The sequence below is a fragment of the Sphaerodactylus townsendi genome, linkage group LG02 (genome assembly GCF_021028975.2).
Source record: "Sphaerodactylus townsendi isolate TG3544 linkage group LG02, MPM_Stown_v2.3, whole genome shotgun sequence".
Classification (NCBI taxonomy): domain Eukaryota; kingdom Metazoa; phylum Chordata; class Lepidosauria; order Squamata; family Sphaerodactylidae; genus Sphaerodactylus; species Sphaerodactylus townsendi.
In genome coordinates, this window is record NC_059426.1 from 88,772,167 (window position 1) to 88,795,359 (window position 23,193).

The 23,193-nt window shown below is 45.9% G+C and overlaps 1 protein-coding gene across 3 annotated transcripts in view; it reads right to left on the bottom strand.

Annotated features, from left to right (window-relative positions):
• NRIP3 (nuclear receptor interacting protein 3) overlaps positions 1–16,787 on the bottom strand; it is a 38,915-nt gene extending 22,128 nt beyond the window's left edge. Inside the window, exon 1 of one of the 3 annotated variants that reach the window (XM_048484438.1) lies at positions 16,462–16,787. In XM_048484438.1, the coding sequence (XP_048340395.1) occupies positions 16,462–16,635 (174 nt within the window). In that variant the 5' untranslated portion in view covers positions 16,636–16,787. The remainder of the gene's footprint in view (positions 1–16,461) is intronic. The other 2 variants (XM_048484437.1, XM_048484439.1) reach the window with 2 other exon arrangements.
• Positions 16,788–23,193: the final 6,406 nt, after the last annotated feature.

Here is a 23,193-nt window from a genome sequence, read left to right on the forward strand (position 1 = left end):
CATTGGAAACAATGGAGGATGGGGGCATCCCCTTTGGGAGTCCATAACTTTGGACCCCCTGAACCAAACTTCACCAAACCCGGGTATTATCATCAGGAGAGTTCCCCAAACAATCCATGAAAGTTTGGTGCTGCTAGCCCAAACAATGCGCCCCCTGCAGGCCAAAAACCAAAAAAGCACTAAAATGTTTAAAAAATCCACAAACGGGTGGGCAGAGCTTCGGACATGAATGGGGGGGTTCAAACCCGAGAAACCCCCCCCCCCTTACCTACATCCATGATGCTGCGACAAAGACATGGTGGGGGGGGGAGAGAGAGAGTTTGTATGATATGGTAAAGATAAAAGCAAGCTTTGCTGGCCCATGAATTGCTTTCTCAAAGCAAAACAGGTACACTCACAGATTTGTGTTTGGATTTATGTAAAAGTGAAAGGCAATGCAATTGATTTCTATGGATTTCTTGGGCAAGTGTTATCCTGCTTTAGATTCCTGGATCCTGAACTTACAAATGAAGCAACTCTGTTCAAAAAAGCTTCAAACCAATGTGTGCTTACTTGGGAGGAAGTCCCAGTGAACTCACTGTGGTGTACTTCTGTGTTAGTATATGTAGGATTGGGAAACATGTCTGGTTAGGATTGCCCCATATGTCTAACAGTGGCAACTTGCAAGTTAGTCCTGTTCCTAATAGGTAACAATTCCACAAAGTAGCTTTCTTACTTTCAAGCTTGGGAAAGCTGCTGCTACTAAATTTCTGAACATTGTGCTATTGTGACCGATACTGGAGGGCAAAAGGGTATCTGCTCTCATTGTTAATCTATATGGATGTGAGCAGTCTTCGCAGGGCTAGAATGGGAGATGAGAATGCAGGATTGAGACCAGGAAGGGTAGGCACCAGTGGTGGGATTCAGCAGGTTCGCACCACTTCGGTTGTTAAAATGGTGCCTGTAAACAACCAGTTTTTAAATTATTTGAATCCCACCACCAGAACCAGTTGTAAAATTATTTGAATCCCACCACTGGTAGGCACACTGTAAAGAAACTCATATTTGGACAATCCTCACAAACTAGGCTTGGCTGGAGATCAAGTACTGCCCGATGATACAGGTAAGTAAACGACAGGGAATTGTTAGGGGAGAGACTCCCTGTTTCTCAGAATGTGGGCAGTTCTTTCATATTTGTCCCTCTTTGCCCTTTCAAAGAAAGTTTAGTCATGTCATGAATATCAAGTACTGCCTGACTACAATAATCCTATTTAGACGAAAAATTTAAACCACAAAGGTCATAGCAATATAAGCATGGCAATATCACAGCTTAGAGATGCATGCACATTTTTTTAAAGCTGAGGAAGTGAGAAAAAAGAAACTGTGGCTTCTCACATCTCTTTGTTCCATAACTTTCCCCACCTTTTCCCTTGCTGTAGCCAATGGCAGGGGGGGAAAGATGGGAGAATCCAGACCATCTCCCTCAAGAGAGTCTTTGCTGGTATGATACATGTTTCCTGCTGCTATCCTTAACTGGTTGGAATACTTTTGTTTTATTTACAGACTCTATTTTGATAGCATATCCACTTTCTGCTTAGTTACCTTATTACTAATAAAATAAAAAGTAATACAAACGAACAGAAAGAAAAATGGTGGAGGTTTTCTACAAACAAAGGTGTTCCACAAGCAAAGAGTCTTCTCTTGTCTGTTTATCTCACCATCTCTTATTTGGCCTTCAGCCTCAGTAGCAACCATGCCCTTGTCTACCCAGTGCCTTTTGATATGCATGTGTGCAATTTTATATTTTTTCTCTCTCCTCTCTCTCACTTTGCAAACCTGACCGTGGCCGATTATGTGGGGAATGCTTACTTTGGAATTCTACTCTGTGCAGTGGGCTTTCAGAGAGCTCTCCTCACATTTATCTGCTTACATGCAAGGAGACAGCTCAGTGCCCGCCCCGCAGCCGCCTGCTGAAATATCAACTGGTCTCTCACTGGTGCAAGAGAGAGAGGCTTGTTTTTAAAATAAAATCTAGTCTGAAATAAAGTTTTAAAAATGCCGTCCTGATCATTGGGGAGGGCAGAAGCAGAGCAGGAGAGGTGGGGTGGAGGCAGAAAGAAACCATGCTTGTGCTGTTCCTTTGCAAAACCAACTCTCTGTTATTACTATATTGATGCATTGATACAAGCATTTAGAGAAGTGAGGGGGGGAGTGTGCAAAGCAGTGTGAGTTAGTGGGGGGTGAGACTAGAAGTATCTACAAAATCCCAAGAATCGTTTTTTCCTCTCAGAAGCTACTCACTGTTGCTTTCTGAAGTCTTGTGGGGATTCCCATTGTTAATGGTTGGATATGATTTTAGTTAATAAAAATTTAAAATTCCATATGCATTAATAACTTTTTTAATGTATACATCAGAACTTCCCGGATGTGAACAACCATGTAATGTACATATACTACATTTCCCAAATGACCATTTCAACTTATATAATGACAGCAATTCTCAGTATCCAAATTTGTAATTTAGAAATGAAAACTTACAAAAAGAACTAATATGCCATTTTACTCCACATATCCTAAACTCATTTCCTGCATTCTGGATGTCCAACAGACCACAGGGGTGGAGGAGGCTAAGGAACAGATTCAGCACTCTGCAAACACAAGCCAGATGCAGCAACACGAATTACGGCTTCCAAAGAACTGGTCTTTTCCTAGCAAAAACAAAGGAATGGTGCCATCTGCCTTCCTCTCATATTGCATTTTTTCAGTTAAAGCCTATTCTGACAACTCTGCTAGTACAGTCCAAAGACTAGCAGCCAGACAACATGGCATTTAGATTCACTAACAGCCTTCCTGGAGGTTTAAAAACAACAACTGGATTTTTGCTCTAACTAGTCACAACATAATTCTAATACTACTTGTGAAGTAGGGGGAATGCAACACTATTGATAGAATGGAGAAAAGAGGGTATACAGAAATTTTCTGAAATCATGTTTTTTACAATGAGAAATTAGCATCTCCATGCTGAGGAGGGTGCATGCATGCTCCAAAAAGCAGCATTATAAAATGAGAACGAAACAAGAATGTTAAAAAAAATGGTAGGGCATTGTGGGCAAAGTAGGAGGTGGAGTATGCCGTCTATACTTCAGGATGTTCATCCCTTCTGTTTTTAAAGGATTTCACATTCCTTCACCATAATGCTCAACTTCTTCAGAAGGAAGAAAGGAAGGAAGGTTAAGGGCCAGGGCAGAAGTTATACTGTTTGCCAACTATGTCATTGTTACTGTCTGACAGGTACCAAGAACACTCATGTAATCATATTCTACACAGCATCCTGCACCCTGGAGAAAAAAATGCACTTTCTTTGTGACAAAATAGTATGGTATAATAGAAAGGAATAATAGTGTGTACCAAGAAGATCCACTTGTTGAAGGAAAGCCATTTGGGATCCCATCAGTAACCGGATAATTGCTGCTAAATAATTGTGCAATGAAAGAGTAATTGATAAAAACATTAACACAATGAATGCTGGTTCTGTTAATACAGGTATAGATGTCAAGTAAAAACTACAAGTATGACTATAACATCATTAGCAGTTATTAAAAGCAATATCCTAAAACATTTCTTCAAACATTGATGATTATACAGAAAAAAATACACTAGGAAATGTGCAAACCCGGATGGTATGGCAAATTAAAATCATACAAGACTGCAAATGACCCTCCTGTTGGTCTGCCTGCCTGCCTGCCAGCCAAGCAGAAGTCCACCGGGTGAGCTGCCGCCTGCTGCCACTGGGAAGGAGTGAGAGTCCTTCCCCACCCACCCCATTGGAAACACCTGCAGGGGGTGGGGCCTGGCAGCTACAACAGGAGTTCCACCAGCAGCCCAAGGCAGCCAGCCTGTTCAGTCCTGCCTGGGACAGACCCTCCTGTCGGTCTGCCTGCCTGCCAGCCAAGCGGAAGTTGCTGAAATCTGAGCATAATATCACCATCTCTTTTATTTATTTATTTATTTATTTATTATTTGATTTCGTATACCGCCCTATCCCAAAAGGGCTCAGGGCGGTGAACAATATAAAAGCATATATAAACATAAATATATAAAAGTTTAAAATTTTCATTCTAAAACAGTATCCCACGAACCCATATGCAACCCTCCCAAGAAGAGTGATGGGTCCCAATGATGTTAGGGACCCTATACAGCAGGGGAGGATGAAAGTGGTGGCACCTCATGGCTGGTCTCTCCGGCGTCTGTGGAACAATTCGGTCTTGCAGGCCCCATTGAACTCTCCCAAGGTCCCAAGAGGGTCTGACAGCTGGTGGTAGAGTGTTCCTACCACGGGCAGGGGCCAGGAGTCAGGAAGGTTCTGGCCCAGTGGGAGGCCAGCCAGAGCCTCGGCTGAGGGGCTAGGGACTTAGTAAATTGGCCTCTGCTGAGCTGCAGAGGTCGACTCCGGGACATATGGGGGGTAATGTATGGGTCCCAAGGTAATGAGGGTCCCAGGCCGCTGTGAAGGTCTTAAAGGTTGCAACACCAACACCTTGAAGATGATTCGAACTCCACTGGGAGCCAATGCAGCTGGTGCAACACAGGCTGGATATGATCCCAGATGGCACTGCCTGTGAAAGCAGACTCCATGGCAGCTGTAATTTTGGGGGGGCCAGTTTTAGCCTCCTAATCAGATCTAAGGGGAAGGCCCCTCATGAGAGCTGCAGTTACAATAGTCTAGCCTGAATTTATTTTATTTATTTATTATTTGATTTCAGATATCACCTTCTATCCCAAAAAAGCGGGCTCAGGGCGGTGAACAATATAAAAGCATATATAAACATAAATATATAAAAGTTTAAAATTTTCATTCTAAAACAGTATCCCATCCTAACCCATATGCAACCCCTCCCCAAGAAGAAAGTGAGATGGGTCCCCGATGATGTTAGGGACCCTATACAGCAGGGGAGGATGAAAGCAGTGGCACCTCAGCTGCTGGTCTCTCCGGCGTCTCGGGGTGGAACAATTCGGTCTTGCAGGCCCCAATGAACTCTCCCAAGGTCCCGCTAGGCCCCGACAGCTGGTGGTAGAGTACCCACCACGGGCAGGGCCAGAGCCGCAAAGGCCCTGGCTGTCCGAAAGTGGGAGGCCAGCGAGATCATTGAGGGGCCAGGGACTTCCCAGTAAATTGGCCTCTGCTGAGCGCAGAGGCTCTACTCGACATATGGGGTACGCGGTCCTCGGCCGGCAATGAGGGTCCCAGGTCGCAGTAAGGGGCCTCTTTAAAGGTTCAAACACCAACAAATTGAAGATGACCCGAACTCCACTGGGAGCCAATGCAGCTGGTGCAACACAGGCTGGATATGATCCCAGATGGCACTGCCTGTGAAAGCAGACGCTGGCAGCTGCATTTGGGGGGCCAGTTTTAAGCCCTCCTAATCAGATCTAAGGGGAAGGCCCCGCATGTAGAGATGAAGTTACAATTAGTCTAGCCTGAAGGACGTACACATCAGCCGTGAGAGAGCTGGGTGTCTTCATCTCCAGGACATACACACATCAGCCGTGTAGAGAGTTGGGTGTTTTATATACTGTTGCTGCTTTTCAGGACTGACCAGGGTGGCCAGTGGCAGTGGCTCCTGGTTGTTGTCTGGTTGTTTCTTAAACTTCCCGATTGTGCTTAATTATGCTTAATTGTGTTTTGTAATCTAGATGAGTATAATGAGAGGGTAGTACAGTAGGAATGCAATAGTTTGGCTTGTTATAGATTATATTGATTGTATTAGTGTTAGTGGGCAGGTTATCCTAGATATTTAACATCATACTGGATATAGTTAGTTACCCAGCTAGGCTATAGCTTAGGTTAGTTTAGACTGGCAATAAGTTACTAGGCAGAGTTGGGCCCACTTTTTGTGGGGAGTTTAGTTTTAGCTCAGGCCCTGGGTGGAGGGAAGCGACAGAGTTATGGGGGCACCAACCTTTGGGTTGCATCCCAGTGCTTATGGGACGGGAAGAGATATTGGCGGTAGGGCGGTGTGCCATATGGATAGAAGGCGCACGGTGATATGGCTATGCTCGCCACCTTCTGACCTCCCAATCCAGTCCCTTTCGAAGAACGATGGTGGTTGGGATCAGGGATACCCTGCTCGCCTTTGGTGTTGGGATCAAACTGGCCAGGTCCATTAATAATAAGCACCAAGGTGCTCCAGTGATTTCTTGGAGCCCACAGCAGGTGGGACCCGGCGTCAGGCCGGAATCAAAACCTGGGTGCGCCAAGCGTGCAGACCGCCGCCTTTGTGCGCAGGTCGCTACCACCAGGTTTCGCTGCAACTTCCGGCACCAACCGCAAACACAGGGCCGGGTGGGGTGGCTTTGTTCACCCGCGAATCTAATCCCCTTTAGGGCAGTCCCTCGCCCGAGATCGCCGTCACTGAAATGCGTCGGCCTCGAGTGGTTGGCCGCTGAGAGGCTAAGCCGCCCTTCCTGGTGTACCGGGTCGCCAGTACGCATCGGGAGATCGCCCGTTGCCGCTGCTGCTGGAGGTGGTGTCAGATCTGGGTGTTGCAGTTCCCAGGCTTATAGTCTTGGGGGACTTCAACGCCATGTCGCATTAACCGGGCCATGCACGGGCGTGCTGTGGAGCTGGTATCATCCATGCATGCGCACACTCAGGCCTCTCCTGACAAACTCTGGCCCCACTCATGAGGCCGGGCATACGCTTCAGGATTTGGTCTTCGGGTCGGGAGTAAACTTGGTCGTATCCTCTTCGTTCACAGAGTGCCATGGTCCTGGACCATTATGCCCTGGAAGGTTCGGGTGGACACGCTTCCACAACACCTTCCTTTGCCTAGGGCGACGGGCCACTTTATGCCCTACCGCCGGAGATTCTTATTATGCATCCACTTGGTTTCCTCGAATGCTCTGGCGGGACCCTGAACTCCGCCGGGCACTTCCTCGATGAGCAGGTGGAGGACTGGTATTCTCTCGCTCTCCGATGCCATCGAGTGTTGTTGTCCCCCAGTGTCGTCCTACCGGCCTCGGCGTTCTCCCTCGGTACACTGGGAGTTGGCGCAATATGAAACGTGGTGCTTAGGACGCTCTAGAGCGCAAGTGTGGAGGGAAATTCAAGTGGACGAGGCTGCGCGCCAACATCTTATAGGACGCTTATGAAAGCTCTATGAGGTGTATGCACGTAATGGAGGCGAAGAGGGCTTTTCTCCTCCTCTCGCGATCCGGCCAGCTCCCTCACCAGCACAATTATTTCAGATAATTCGCTCTCTAAACCTCCCTATCGGAGAGGTCCTCAAATTCACAATACTGAGCATTAGCTGTGAGGCTTTTTTATGAGCTTTTGGCGGATAAGGTCGCTACGCTCCGCCAGGATTCTTCCACGCTGGCTGCTAAATCAGTGAACTGGAGGCTCCTTTGCCGCCTTTCAGGCCCTTGACCCAGTTTTCCTTAAGCGTTTCTTGAAGTCGCTGTTGACAGGACCTTAGCTGCTGTTAGGACCAACTCACCTCGTCCCTTTCTGATCCGCGTTCATCCTGGCTTTCTGTAAAACTTTGTAGGGTGGAGCTACCGTAATTTCCATCTGTTGAGTATCATCAATGGCTCCCCTGAAAGCAAAGGAGTCTTTCTGATGGGTTGAAGGAGTGCAGTGGTCCGCCCACTCTAAAAGGCAAGCACCAAATCGCTAAGTATCCAGGATCTGGCTAACAATGCCTGCTTCGAATTCTTTCGCTCCTGGGGAAGGTAATTGAGAGAGTGGTGTTGAGCAGCTTCGTTCTTCTGGATGACACATCGCCTTTGACTTTCCAGTCCCAAGCCCGTGGTTGGGCATGGGACGGAGACTGTTCGCTGCCAGCGCTACAGATACACTCAGCAGACTTCAGCTCGCACCGAAAGCGGATCGGCGCCAGCTGGTATTGTTAGAGATCTTCACCGCTAGCGTTGATGTGGTTTCCACTCAATGCACCTTTGACCCACCTTCACCGCCTGGCCAGCCGGTGCGGGCACTGTCCTTTTCAGTGGATTGCCTCGCCTCTCCGGGTCTAAGTCAGCAAGTGAGGTGCGGGGACCAGGCCTCCTCGGAAGTGCCCGCTTGATTGCGGTGTACCCCAGGGGGCTTCTCAATACTATCCCTGCTGCTATTTAATATCTACATGCAACCTCCTGTGCTCGACTGGTACAATGGAGTTTTGGGCTGACTCCACATCAGTACGCTGATGACACTCCAGCTCATTCTGTTGATGGAGGGGAGCAGTCGCCGCCTCTGGCGGCTCTCCAGCACTGTTTGGAGTAGCGCGTTGCCATTGGTTGGTATATGTGCAGAGCAGGTTAAAACTAAACCCATTCGAAGACGGAGATCCTCTGGCTTGGCCAGCGAGGTGGGGACAGGATTTTCCAGCCATCGGGTGTGTGGAGGGGGCTACACATTGGCGCCGACTCCCTCCGCGCAGCCTGGGGGGTCCACCTGGATTTGGTCTCTTTCAATGGAGACCCAGGTGGCCCATACAACCGGCTGCTTTTCACCGGCCAGTGCTCCAGCGGGCTGGCTCCTTTTCTCCTCTCCCAAGCCGGACCTTAGCCACGGGTGATCCATGCAAACGGTCAAATTCCAGATTTTCAGACTATTGTAACTCGCTTCTACGCTGGTCTTCTCATGCGTATTGATCCGGAGAGACTCAAAATCTGGTCCAGCATGCAGCAGGCAAGGCTGGCATCATTGCAGGCAGCGCCATCTTTACGCATCACATTCAGTTCTGGTATTGGCGCCAGCTGCACTGGCTCCCCAGTAGAGTTCGATCATCTTCAAGGTGCTGGTGTTGACTCCTTTAAGGCTCCATTATTACGCTGCCTGGGACCTCGTGAGATCTTCGGTGACCGATCACCCCATATGTCCCCTCGCACGCCTCGCCGGTGGAGGCTAATCTTCTAGTGGTCCCTGGCTCCTCTATGATGCGGTTGGCTTCTTCCACGCATGTGGGCCAGGCCTTTACGGCTCTTGGCCCCGGCCTGGTGGAACACCCCTTCCTCCCAAAGAAACTGAACTCCCCGCGGACCTCAATGAGTTCCCGCAGGGCCTGTAAAACGGGTTGTTCCACTGGGCCTTTGAGAGCATCTCAGCCAGCTGAAATGGTGCCCCCCCCCCCCCAATTGGGTCATTCTTCTCATCTTTGGCCATTATCAAATGTGACTCATCACCCTCCTCCCCCTTTTTTGGGGAGAATTTTAAAAATGGGGTTAGTCGGACGCCTCTATTATTACTTTTACTGCTATTGTTATCGCTGTTTTAAAGATTTTATAATTCGTCTATTTATATTTTTTGTTGTACACCGCCCAGAGCCCTCCGGGGATGGGGCAGTATAGAAGCTGTAACAATAAATAAATAAAATAAAATAAAGCATATAAATATTTCCATCTATATGCTCCATCTGTAATATAAAAGAGATGTTAATACAAAAGAATGTCATTCAGAGGGCTGACTGCCAAAAAGCAGATAGTTAAGAAGAAAAAGGAGAAACAAACAGAAAAGAATGTGTTCTCTAATGCAGTAGAGCATAATATATGCTGCAATAAAACTTGAAAACATCAGTCATACCAGCTGGTATAAATATGTGGTGAGATACATTTGCCTGGTATTGAGTGTGTTACATGTGACTTTTTCTCTTAGCCTCTTGCACTGGACTCCGTCTCAGGTAGTCTATCCTCTCTGTGTTTCTTTTTATTGCCTGCTTGTAACTGTTTTATTGGTATATTCTAATGCTGGCTTTATGATCTTATTGAGTTCAGACATTATATTGTTTTGAGCTTGACACAAGGATAGGCAGGTAATAGATACCCTTCAAGAGGTGCCCATCTCCTTATCATGGCCCTCTAATGAGCCATGTTTCTAGATATTTAAAGGTTCCTTCTTAAACAGCTTGGGAAAGTTTGCTCATGCTTAGTACCATTATCTCTTTGGAGCTGCAGAGGGGTAGAGTGAAACCCATTAGGTTCTCACCAATGGCGTATCTACCTAGGGACAAGGGGTACCCCTTGTCCCCGGGCGCCACTCTTCTGGTCACCTGGGGGGCGCAGAATCGGCCCCCCACGTGACCAGGAAGTCCTGCTGCCTCATCATTTTCGCACGCTTCGACCCCTTCCCTGCCAGCCGAGGCACGCAAAAACGAGGCAGCAGGACTTCCTGCTGCCTCCAAGTGCCCTCAACCCCACCCTGGACAACCTGGGAGCCCAGTCGGCAGAGGGAGTCTGGAGGGGGAGGTAGGCACCCTAGACTTTGCCCATGTCCATGGTGACATGGGCGGGTTTGAGGGCAGTGGGGGATGGAGCCTGGGGGCATCAGGGGTGGAGCTGGGGTGGGGGGGCAGAGCCTGGGGGCCTCCTGGAGACAATTTGTCTCCGGGCGCCGTTTACCCCCGGAACGCCTCTGGTTCTCACCCCTCATTATTGCTGTCTGTGGAACTGTGGCAGAGCTACAAGGGGATGGGGGTGCGCATTGCACCGGGTGTGCATCTGAGGGAGCGTGAAAATCACCCCCAACCCCTTTCTCCTCACCCCACCGTGCTTCGCCAGGCCTGGCTCTGCCCCACCAGCCTGGCCCATTTTCAGCCAGAAGAAAGCTGTTTTCTGCCAGCTGGAAAAGGTAACTGGGGTGGGGGTGGGGTGGTGCAAGAGGCAGGGGCTGAAGGGCTGCAGGGGGGCAGAAAACACGAAGTGCACTCCCGGGTGCACAGCTTCTGCTGTGGAATATGTGTGTGTGTATGCATGTGACGATCTTCCCTCTTCCCTCTAGGAATGTGTGTGTGCGCGTGCATGCGCACCTTCTCACTTTCAGAGAAGGAAAGGGGGGTCTGACGTGTCTCTGCTGGGTGATATAATCTTTTACCTGTTGTCTTGTATTCAGTTCAGACAATATAGTCATCAACTTTTCTATGCTTGTCATCCATAAGCAAAAATTCTGCTTCTAAAGTACTAATTCCTTTCATTGATCAAGTCTGAATTTGTGAGTTTGTCTGAACTCCACTCTACATGTTTACGACACGAAGATCCGTCTTGCAGCCATGGGGGATGATGACTCAAATGGAGGTGACATCACCAGCAACAAGGGTGCCAAGAAGAGAACTGAACTGAATCCAGATGATGTTGTTGGAGGAGGAAACCCTGATGATAACTCCGGAGGGGGTGATGTTCTCCCAGACCTCTCTCCCAAGGAATATGTGAGGCTGGACTGGTTACAAACACTGCATGGAGGTGCACATCATTTCTGGCTAGTCCCCCAAAACTGAGCTGGCAAGTCTGCTTAATTTCTAAATCTCTCCTAACCCTAATTTTATCATCACCCACCAGTATAGAATGTAATAAGCTATTAAGAAATCCAACCACTTTGAAGCTAAAACATTCCACATTGGTAGAGCTGCCAATCTCCAAACTGTGGCCAGAGATGAGATCAGTTCAATGGCACACAATGGCTGCTTTGGAAGGTGGACTGTATTGTCGGCAGAACAACCCATGATGGGTTGTGAGAGCCCTGTTTTCCAGCCCTACCCTTCTTACTGATACTTGGGGCATCTAACAGTGCAGAGCCAAGATGGGGTGCCCATTCTCTGCATTGGCTGATGTACTCACAGGACAGAAAATTTTGTCTGGTTTTGCCCTCTGCCTTGAAAAATACATACCTCACACCCTTCCTGAAAGAATTAAGGTGAAACAATGCCTTATGCTGTGGAAAGTGTTCCCATCTCCAGCCCTGGTCTACTGACCTTACTGAAGACAAAGAACTTATAATGTATTTGCTCCAAGCTGTCCTGCCAGCTCAACTCTAATCCTGATTTTTTTCCCTCTGACTAACTTCTCTATAAAGACCACCTTCCTGCTCTGGCTTGACATACAAGATGGATTCCAAAACTCTCCAAGGCATCCATTTTGTGGGGAGCAGTATCTTGCTTTTATGCCAGTCTTTGACCCCCATGCCTCTATGGCACCTCTTTGTGGGAGGAGTGGTCCAACTGCCTACACTATAGCATTCTGCTGTTCATGTTTAGGGCTACATAAATTGCTCCTCCTCACTTCACTCAGAGCCTCACAATGCCGCAAATGCACTGTAGCACTAGCTTCCTATAATTGAGACCAAGATACACTGCTGGAATTTAGCAATGGCGCAATGAAATGGGTTTGCTAATGATTTTCCCCTTCTCCCTCCCTCCCTCCCCCCTCAGCCTCCAACTTATCATTCTATAGCCTCCATTTTTGTTAGGAAGAGAATCCCAAAGACCTATGTAACTTCAACACTGTAAAGCCATTTGTTGTGTGACATCTTACTATGCTAAGACATGACAGCTGCTGTTGTGCCTAGTTATCTAGAGGGCAGGTTTATGTTTATACTTTAGGTTCTTGGGTGCCTTGAAGAGTTATTCCCAGTCTTGTGCCTATCTGATCTGCTTATTTCATTATTTAATAGACGTATGCAACACTACCATCCCGCTGTCTATGGAGACTGGTTATGGCAGGTGTAGCAGCAATGGTCAATTGTGTGCACTTTGTCAGTGCCAACAGTTGTTATAACGCAACTAAGCAGCTGTTTTCCTTTTCTGCTTCTTTGCTTGTACCAGCCTTAAGGTAAATTAGCAATACAATGCTTTCTGCCTGTACTTGTGGGTGTACGGGCCATCAAGTCACAGTCAACCTACAGAATACCAGTAGGATTTTCAAGGCCAGAGACAAACAGAGATGATTTGTCAACGCCTTCCTCTGCATAGTGACCCTAGTATTCCCTGATGGTCTCACATCTAAGTACTAACCAGGGCTGACCCTGCTCAGTTTCTTATATCTGACGAGACCAGGCTAGCCTGGGCCATCCAAGTCAGGGCTTGCCTGTAGTTACATTTCCATAATTAAAAAAAAATTGAAAACAATTTCATTTTAATATAGTTAATGATATCACATAGTCCCAGTGAGGGACTATGTACATGGCAAATGTACTTTTTGAGGCACAAGTTGTACAGTTTTTTAGAAATCTGAGTCCTATAAATGCATATAAATGCCCTGAGCAAGTGTGCCATGTCGAACCGGAGCTTCTTTTTCCTGGGCTTTGAAAGCATTCACACGATCTTCTTGAGAGGGGAACGTGTCAAGATGGGCAGCTATTTTCACAAACCTTGGCAAGTGCCACAGTGGAGCCAGCTTTACTGGTATTTGATGTCTCCTCGCCATATCAGCAAATGTGCAGTACACGTTCCCATACCTTTTCTTTTTAATCGTCTCTGTTTGTTTTTCAACCAAATTAGCATTTCGCTGTTCCTGCAACCATAAGTTCTTGAACTTGTGTTGAAGAACATCTATGATAGGAGTGTGATGACGGTTATGCACCCCATAGGTCATTGCATCAGGAAGACGTGGCGGATCTTTTGGAAACCTCCTGGAATCTTGTTCATGGACATGTATTTGACGACCCTGTCGATACAGGTAATGTTCCTTTGCAGTTGTCAGACCAGCCTTCATTCCTTTATAGTTCAGGATAACAAAATCCTTTGGCTTCTCTTTTGCTTTGGAGGCACAGGGAGTCTGTACCTGCCAGTGTCCTATGGCTTCAGGAACACCTCCATCTGTTCCATGGAGGGTTAATCCGTACACATAAGCTGACCCTGGAAGCTTTGTACATCTTCTGCGGGTCCTTCCTAGCTCAGGCTTGAGAATGAGGTGATTCTGCAGCATGGAATCTCTCACCACCCCAACCCTCTCATTGTCTGAATCTGGCTTGATGTCAGCTTTTGTCAGGGGTAACAGAGGAGGGGGACAAATGTCACTAACAGTAGCTCTCCTTTTTGCCTTAGGATGGGGCTGCCTTCCAAATGAATCCATTGCTGATAAATGAGAATTAAACAGGCACTTTCATGATTTGGCTGTCTCTTTCTCCCATGCACAGCACAAACATTATGATGCAGCTTTTTTAGTCACTTGAGTGTAACTTGAAGCTTTGGTATGACATCACAAACCATGTAAAAGGTATTATTGTGATTCACTGTATCTTCAAAGCCTGATCAGTAAGCCACTTAAGCCAGGCAAGGTTTGCAAGTGGGGATGGGGAAGTGCTGTCAAAGCTTTAAGAAGTCATTTTACATAGCATTCTTAGAATCATCTCAGGTGTTTCTGGGAAAAGTTCACCCTTAATTTCTAAACAGCTAAATTGTTAAAACAGATAATAACATCAACAATTCGTAACTCACACAAAGCCCTTTTCTCCTTTTAAATTCGGCATTAAATATCCAATGTATTCCAGGATATTTATTCCATTTACATTATTTCAAAGATTTCTGAGTTTTCTTTTGAAATTATTCTTGATTTAATGAGCAGACTGCTAGCAAATCCACCATGAAATAGATCTTAATTCTATCCCAAAGTATGCCTGTCTGGAGATGTAACATTTCTGGAAGTTTTGAAGCCATGGAGAACAACATGTGTCTCCACTGTTTATGTGTGTATATGTCTGAAAAATGGAAATTTCGGGGGAAATTTATATGTAATACTAACTTTTCTATCAACCCCTCACCTATGTTGGTGTTTTAACAGCATGAAATGCATAATTAGAAGCTTAGCAAGTAAAATTGTAATAATTCAGACATTTAGGGAATTCAAAAGTATAAATGCCTCACAAAGCAATCCTAAGAACACTTTCATGGGGACAGACATGAACAGACCTAAGTAGGCATGTTTAGAATGTCTCTAGGTTTCCTACAGACAAAATTACAAATACAATGAATCCCAAAGTGAGACAGTTGCAAACAGCTGCATTCCATACTATCTTAGCACATTTTTCTCATTTCAAACAGGAAAAATATGATTCATAGAGGTTCTTTCAGAGTTCCTCCATTTTTTCAATGGAAAGGGGGGGGGTGAAAAGCTGTTCATACTGTATATTTTGAGAGAAGAAAGCAGTTATTAAAAAAAAACTCAGTTCACTTTCCCCCAGTGTTCTCTAAAGTTTCCATGGAGAAAATGGGGTGGGGGGTGGGGGAAGAGTCTTTAGACTTTTCTGCCAAGAAATTAACTTATTTCAAAGAAAAAATATTTAATAAGATGTTTTCAGGGCTCCCAAAGCTTCCCAATTTTTAACATCAGAAAATTGGAGATGGGTGATTCTTGGGGGAAAACTTTCTAAAATTTGTTCTAGGGTTTTTATTTCCTTGACCTTCACATCTCTAGGTCTTGCACAAGAACTAGGCTCCACAAACCATGTCCTAAACCATGAATTCTGTTCCCACCTTCCTTCCCTTCACCTTTCTCTTATTGCCTAAAGCCATTCAATCTAGATCTTAATATGGCGGCATTAAAATAGAAATAAAGATAATATGTGAGTGAACAAACACTTTACAGTGATGTAGCAGATAATGTAATACAGTATTTCAAGTCTCCCTTGTGAACCCAGAATTATCACTTAGAACTGCAAACACTGTTTTATTCTAAGGACTGACACAGTTTTAGATGCATTTGTTATGAATGGAACAACATATCTACATGCTCATTTTAGTGATGATATGGTCTGAATTGCAGATGTAATCCTTGGTGGTATGAACTAATGTACCAGGTTAAGTTGTTTTAACCTCATCATTCAATATATTCAATTATCTATTATCACATATCATGAGGTCATATATATGTGATATGTACAGTAAGACATAAACTCCAGAGTAAATTGAAAAACCAATGTATGCATGTCCTCATTTGAATATATTTTCATTCCCAGTTAGAATGATGCTTTAATGTTTGCTGCTATTTAAAGAAGCCTGGGGAGCTTTCAAAATGTGTGATCTGGAAGAAAGCTACTTTCCCACTGCATGAGGAAACCTGTTCTATGCTTAGACATGAAATAATAATTCACCAGTTGAAACACTTATTCGAATCAAGCCGAATTTGACATCAACTAGTCTTCTGTACCAGAAATAGTGGTCAACCCTGGCTGCACCCTAATGAGATGAAGTTAACTGCATATAAAAAGTAATTAGTCATTTTAATCCCTAGATTTTAATTTCAAAACTCCCTTCTTCATCAGCAGACTGACTAGTTCATGTTTAAAATATTCTGTATCTCTTATATAAAAATCATTCTGTAACAAATCAATATGTCCTGTGTTAGATAGAAGACGTGGGCATGTAGCCTTGAACCAGATAATTTAACAAAACAATCCATCAACATGACAGAAACACAAAAATGCTTTTTTGCAACAGTGTACATGAACAACATAATCCATTTTATCTCCTAATGCAAAAAAAACCCTACAAAACCAAATAGTGACGGAAAGGCTGCTACAAACAGAAGCCCCCTTTTCTCCCTCTCCTTCCCAAACAACGTAATTGTTATGCTAATTTCCTGCAGCTTTCAAAGGCAACCAAGCTTATTGCCCTCAAAGCCTGAAAAATTGAACACTAACAGAACATGATTAACATTTATCTTTTAGATCTACATTTCATCTATTTATGTATTGGAAGGGAACCTTCATCTTACTGTGTCTTTTGAAGTTCCCAGTTTCTTCAGCCCATCTAATGGCAGCAGGTCAGCAGAGTCCTTGTGGTTAAACTGAACAGCCTGCTTCATTCTTCTCTGTTGTCGGAGAGATGCAGCTTCCCTCATATCCACGTCCTTCCTTGTTGGCTCTGTGAGGATCCCCGAGTAAAACATATTCAGTTCTATCTACCTCTCTCTCTCCCAAGCTGTGCTCCTTTACAGAAAGGAATGCTTCAGCGATCTATTGTGTGCATTTTATAACAGAATACGCATGACGTTTTGAGAACAGCAGATAACGCAGCCAGTGCCGCGTAGTAAAGGAGGGGTTATGTACATGACACAATGTTACACATCCACCATGGCATGAGCAAGCTCAGAATCAAGCTAGGGAATTAAGTCGCTCCCTGTCTTCTTTTTGGAAAACAGTTGCCAGAGGCTGGTCCAGAGCCAGAGCCTTCTATTCTTCATTCATCAAAGAAAGGAATGCTTCCTAAAACAAGCTTGCAGTTTCTTTTAAAGCAGCCGGCTTAACCTTTTCTTTTAGTAAAAGGTTATGTGGTATTTATTTATTTACTGTAATTGTAGTCAGATTTTCTCACTAAAATGATTCACAGTATAAAGCAATAACGCTTCATAAGAAGGAAAATCTAATGAGCACAGTGTAGGTCAATACACCAATATGAAGAGACATCCAACAAGTAGCGTACTTGAACCAGGATTACTGAAATCTAAATGATCATAGCATGTAGTGTATGTGTGTGTGCTCGCAGGTGCGCATGCATGTGCACATGTGCAACCAAGTCATCTGCTCTGCTTAGCGTTTCCAGGTCTGCCCACGGTAGGAGGCGGGGGAGGGAGTAGGGTTGCCACCTCTTGATTGGGAAACTCCTGGAGATAAGTTGGTGGAGCCTGTGGAGGACAGGGACCTCAACAGGGCATAATGTCACAGAGCCCACGCTCCACAGCAGCCATTTCCTCCAGGGGAACTGATATTATCTAGTTTTTATTATGTTGCTAATGGATTCATTTTTCTTCTGCTGTTGGTAATCCTGTTGATTGTCTTTGACTAAATTGTTTTTATCTCAGTGATCTGATGGTTGTTATAAACAACCTTGAACTATAAGGGAAAGGCAGGACAAACACTCTTAATAAGTAATGTGTACTGAAGATATGCATGTGTCTGTGGTACAAAGCAACACATTTAACCCTAAACAACCCCACAATAGTACACCCAAAGCTAACTTTAAACGGGAGAAATGCCACATCCTATTTTTCAAGTGGAGCTGAGCTCTGCCTCCTCTTCCCACAGCCACTTCACGATTCCCAGTTTGAATCAGCTCAAAGAAGGGGTTTTTTTTAAAAAAAATCTGGTTTACGTAAGAAATCCACAGGAATCCCAGATGTGGTATTCAAAATGAGCATTATGTCAGGTGGAAATGTGGAGGCTTCCTGCTGTCCACATGGAGAAAAAATTATTGGAAACCTGCTCAGTACAAATAAAGTAGATCTAGCATAGATCTTTCATGTGTAAGCCCTAAAAAAAACCTGGGTATCCCATGGTAGCCATGAAGTCCTGAGCTTACCTATTTCAAGCATTATTATGGCTGTACCATGTTCCCGACTCCGCAATGCACAAGGACAGGAACTTCATCCTACACTCATCCATGTGTTTGTCAGAATCCAATTTAGAGCTGTTTTGGACTGTGCATTTTGTGCATCTGGCTTTACAGAGTTGATTCAGAAGGAGTCCAGGGATAAAGTTACTCATATTTGCCAGAGCTACTCCCAGCTTGGTGGTATAGCAGCTTCTGTTTTAATGCACTCTTAAAGAAACTTAAAGGTTATTTCCCCTCAGCCAGGGGTATAAAAACAATCTGAATGATTGGTGGTAATTTAATGTGAAAGTAAGTTGCCATCCTTCGGATAGGGCCTGGAGTTTTCCCAAAATTACAACTGATCTCCATATTACAGAGATCAGTTCCCTTGGAGGAAGACTTTGTGGAATTACATCCTCACTGAGTGCCTTCTCCTTCCCAAACCTGCCCTTCCCAAGATCTGCCCCCAAATCTCCATGCATTTCTCAAGTTGAATTGGCAGCCCTAGGAGAAACAAAATGACTGGAGCATTTCACCCGGTCACAGGCAAGAGGGAAAGGCACAAAAAGGCACAGAGGTGAGATCACTGAAAGGGTGCTCTTTTGCGGGAGCTGTAGCAAGAAGTGGGACTGATGCATTAGATTTTTATCTTACCCTTTAACCATGGAGCTCATGATGATGACATGGCCCAGTCCTCACAAAACCCTGGAATTTAGACTACTCTATATGCATCTGCCCCACTTGTTGGGCCCCCTTCCCCCTCCCCTGATTGGACCCCTGCTGTGGGCTGGGGGATTCTAACATTTGCACGTGGCTCACTGCCAGAACTGATGGAGGGAACTAACCCAACAGCAGTGACCACAGCAGGGCCAGGGCAGGGATGCTGGCCGGTGCACTACCTGGCTTTGTGCCCCCATACTGACAGACGCCCCTGGTACATGGCACAGTGGCAGGGACCACTGGAGTCCTGCAGCACCCCCAGGCACTGTCCTTTTGCTGGGACATGATCTGGGGTACAGGGTGGGCGCACCAGCAGAATGACCTGAGCAGACTCTTATCTCCTCAGTATTGACTGAGGGCTTCCCTGGGAGTGCTTCCAAGGGTGAACTAGCATTGTATGGATCTGCAGTAGGTGCTGCTCCAGGCAGCTTGGGGAGGGGAATTCTGAGCCAGCAGCTCCAGCAGCCCCTCCAGCCTCTGCTGCATGTGGACCAGCAGCTGGTCACAGAGCACCAGAAACAGCTCGCACAGCTGTTCCAGCTTCATGGCAGCCACCGCTGTCCTGGCTCCTGAATTGTGCTCCTGTTCATTGGTGGGCACCAGGACGAATGGAAGGTGGGGGGAGGATGGTCCATGCTATGGCCATCAATGATAGGGCAATAGACCAGAGACCAGTGGACACATCTAATCACACTATGGGCAGTGGGACCAGCCAATCTGACTGGTTGAAAATCAGGATGCCTGCATTGCCTCTTCTCTGTGTGGCTGCATAACTATGCATGCCCAGCTGACAATTTTTTAAAAAACATTTGCGAAGTGCCTTCGCACAAAGACACATAGAGGAACAGGATAATTCCCTGGTTGCAGGGCCAGCACCCATGCAAATGATACAAAAGGGAAATGGGTTCATTTATCACGGGTGCAACCCGTTACACATATGCTGTGCAGATCAACCTTTTTTTTCTCCTACTGCTTTTTAGAGTGGCAGCAGGCAATGAGGGCTGTTAGTAAGAGCCCTCCGGTTATTTACATAACCCTTATAGTGTGATAAACTGTCTTTTATTCACCCTGCTTAGTTCCTTCAACCTTTGTATTTGGTCATACATCAAGGAACTCCCTGATTAAAAAGGGAACTGCCTGAAAAGGACAGAGAAGTGCTCTGGGCCCTCTTTAACTAGAGTGGTGGCAGTCATTTACAACCCTTGCTTGCTCCAAGCACGAAGGGCAGAAGAAGGGAAGTGTGGGAAGGGACAGATCTCCATCATTGCCAAAATCTGCATAGCCTTGCCCTGTCCTGTGACAGTCCCAAATAGGGTTGTCAATGTTCAAGTGAGGCCTAGAGAATTACAGCTGATCTCTAGACTACATGGATTAGTAACCCCGGAGAAAATGGGTGGTTTGGAGACTGGACTCTTGGGCATCCCATCCTTGCTGAGCTCCTTCTCCTCCTGAAACTTCCTGCCCCGGGCATCACCTTCAAATCTCCTGGAGTTTTCCAACCCAGAGTTGGCATCCCTAACTCCCTTCCCTCCATCTCTATGGATTAACTCAGTTTTACACCTTGGTAAAAAGCTCAAAATTAAGCCACAATGGTATATCCTTTAATATGTAAATGAAAGTACAAATTGCCTTTTTCTTCTCAGTATATACAGTTGGGGAGCTAATGGCATGATTCTGACTTCCCCACATTTTCTACAGCACAAAATGCCCTGCAAAATGCTGATTCTGGTAGACAGTGAACTCCTCCTCCTCCTCCTCCTCCTCCTCCTCCCAAAGAATACCACAAGAGGTCTTCATCAAGAGGGGGAAATTGGCAGAAATTGCCTTCCTTTCCACAGAAATCTTCCAGGGGTTCCATGGCACTTTATACAATAGTTTTCTAATGTATATGTCAAAAGCCAAAATGGCAGGCATACCACACATAATCAGCAGCTCAATATTTATGTGGCAGACATGGTCAGCTAAGCTTTACCACCAATACAAAGGGTTGATGTAACAGCCACAACTTTAAACATCTGTGTTTACTGGCCCAACCAACCACTGTGTACACAGCTGCTTAAATAAGTATGTACATCAATCACCTGCATGACAGAAGCAGTTATGTCTTCTGCATGAAGTCTGGAGGCCAACTAATTTGGAAAAACTAGACTAGGGGTGATGCAAGGTCAGCTCTTCCCTCCTAGCAGTCTTCATGGGTGAAATGAATCTCCCCACACCAAAAACTCAACACTCTAATTATCTGCAGCAACGCACAGCAATTAGCTATTCTATTTGTATTGATATAATAATAGAAGTAGTGGTAGTAAATAATAATTACCGTATATACTCATGTATAAGTCGACCCGAATATAAGTCAAGACATTTAATTTTACTACAAATAACCAGGAAAACTTATTGACTCGAGTATAAGTCTAGGGTGGGAAATGCAGCAGCTACTGGTAAATTTCAAAAATAAAAATAGATACGTCGGGCACCATTTGGGGGTCTCTGCCACTGACCCTCCCATCTCACCAATCCCAAGTTCTCTGCCACCGACATCTCCATCCCGCAGCTTGTCCAGCTCACCCAGGTTGACTGGCTGTCACCCGCCAAGAGCCGGGGCCGGCCGCCGCCAAGAAGAAGGCAGAGGCAGAGAAAGCGGCTGAAAGGGGGAAGGCAGAGAAGAAGGCAGGAGAGAGCAAAGATGGGAGAGGGGGAATACCACACAAGAATTAAGTGGGACCCTCACTCACGTATATGTCTAGGGGGGCTTTTTCAGCACAAAAAAGTGTGCTGAAAATGTAGACTTATATGCGAGTATATAAGGTATAATCATTTATACAGCATGTGGAGTGTCAAAAAATTGCAAGTTTCTGCATTGGTCTGCAGACTAACACTGTGTAGTACCTTTATTGGGGCCAACCAAAATATCACAAAACTGCACATTTAAATTCAGAACAAAAAACAAAGAAGGAGGAGCACAAGAGAAAATTGGTTGTCTAGGACAGGAATCTCCAACCTTTTTGAGAAAATTGGTCGTCTAGGACAGGGATTTCCAACCTACTAACCTTTGGAATTCTGACACAGGGTAGTGGACACAATCACAAAATGGCTGCCACAGGAGGTGGAACAAGTCACAAAAAAGTTGCTGCAGCAGGAGAAGCCTGGAACAAAATAGCTGCCATAGAAGCAGAGCTAATAAAAAAATGTCAGTGAGTGAGGTTTTATATAACTCTAATTAATACTCTTCAGTGTTTCAGGCAAAAGCTTTTTTAATCTCTACAATCAGAAAACCTGCTAGTCAAAAATCCTACCTAGCCCTGCCCAATTTCTAAAAGCACTTGGTGGGCACCAGAAAACGATATCAGAGGGCACCATGGCACCCACAGGCACCACACTGGGAACCCCTGGTATGGGCAAAGAACCAAGTTAAAATGGTTCACAGAAATTCTTTTTTCCATCACAGTCATTCTTACAAACATAATTATAATTATACATTGGCGGGGGGGGGGGGGGCTAGTAAGCTAGTAAGTTCAGGGTTGAATTGAGATTTTAACAGTAACCATAGTCACACTTAGCATTAAAACAGAACTTCCATTGTTATAGGAAGATTAAGTACTAGATCAGGTTCAACATCTTGTTATTAATCCTTAAAGCTCTTTATAGTCTGGGACCATTTTACCTATGGCCGTTTCCGCACGAAGGCGGAAGCGGCCGGAAACGGTGGCTTACGACGCCTTGAATCTCGACGACGCTGGTCTTAGAAACAGCCCGGGCAGCCGAGCGCCGCGAGAGTGCCGGGCGCTTCAGTCGACTCAGCATGTCCCAGGCGTCCAGCGCATCCCGCGAGGTTCTGGGGACACGCCCCTGGTTCTGCGCGCCTTGCTCCAGCAGCGCAGGGTGGCGGTCCCCAGGCTCCTCGGGCGTCTCAGGCTTCATGACGCCGCTTCTGAGGCCCGGACAAGGCATTTAAATAAGATGCCACAATGGTGGAGAGAGGTGTCGCTGAAGCCAGCTTCGCCATTCGCTCGGCAGCAGCTTCGAGGCGGCGTTTCCCCAAAAAGAGCGCTTCCAAGCGCTCTGTGGAAACGCCGGCTCCGCAACGGGCGGGCGGCGCGGCTGCGATGCAGCTGCGCCCCCTGTGCAAATGGCGGCCTGGAGACGGCGTTTTTACCATCTCCAGGCCACCATTCATTGCCCATGCGGAAACGGCCTATGGGACCACCTCTCCTATTACATTCCTCCCCCCTCCCCCCCCAAAAGAGCATTACACTCAACTGGGAACAACTTACTAAAGATCCCTGACCCAAAAAACATCCAGCTGTCTTCAACCACCTGGTGGAACTCTCTATCAAATGAGACACAGGCCCTGCAAGTCATGGCTCAATTTTGCAGGGCCTGTAAGACAGAGATGTTCCACCAGCCTATGGCTGAGGGT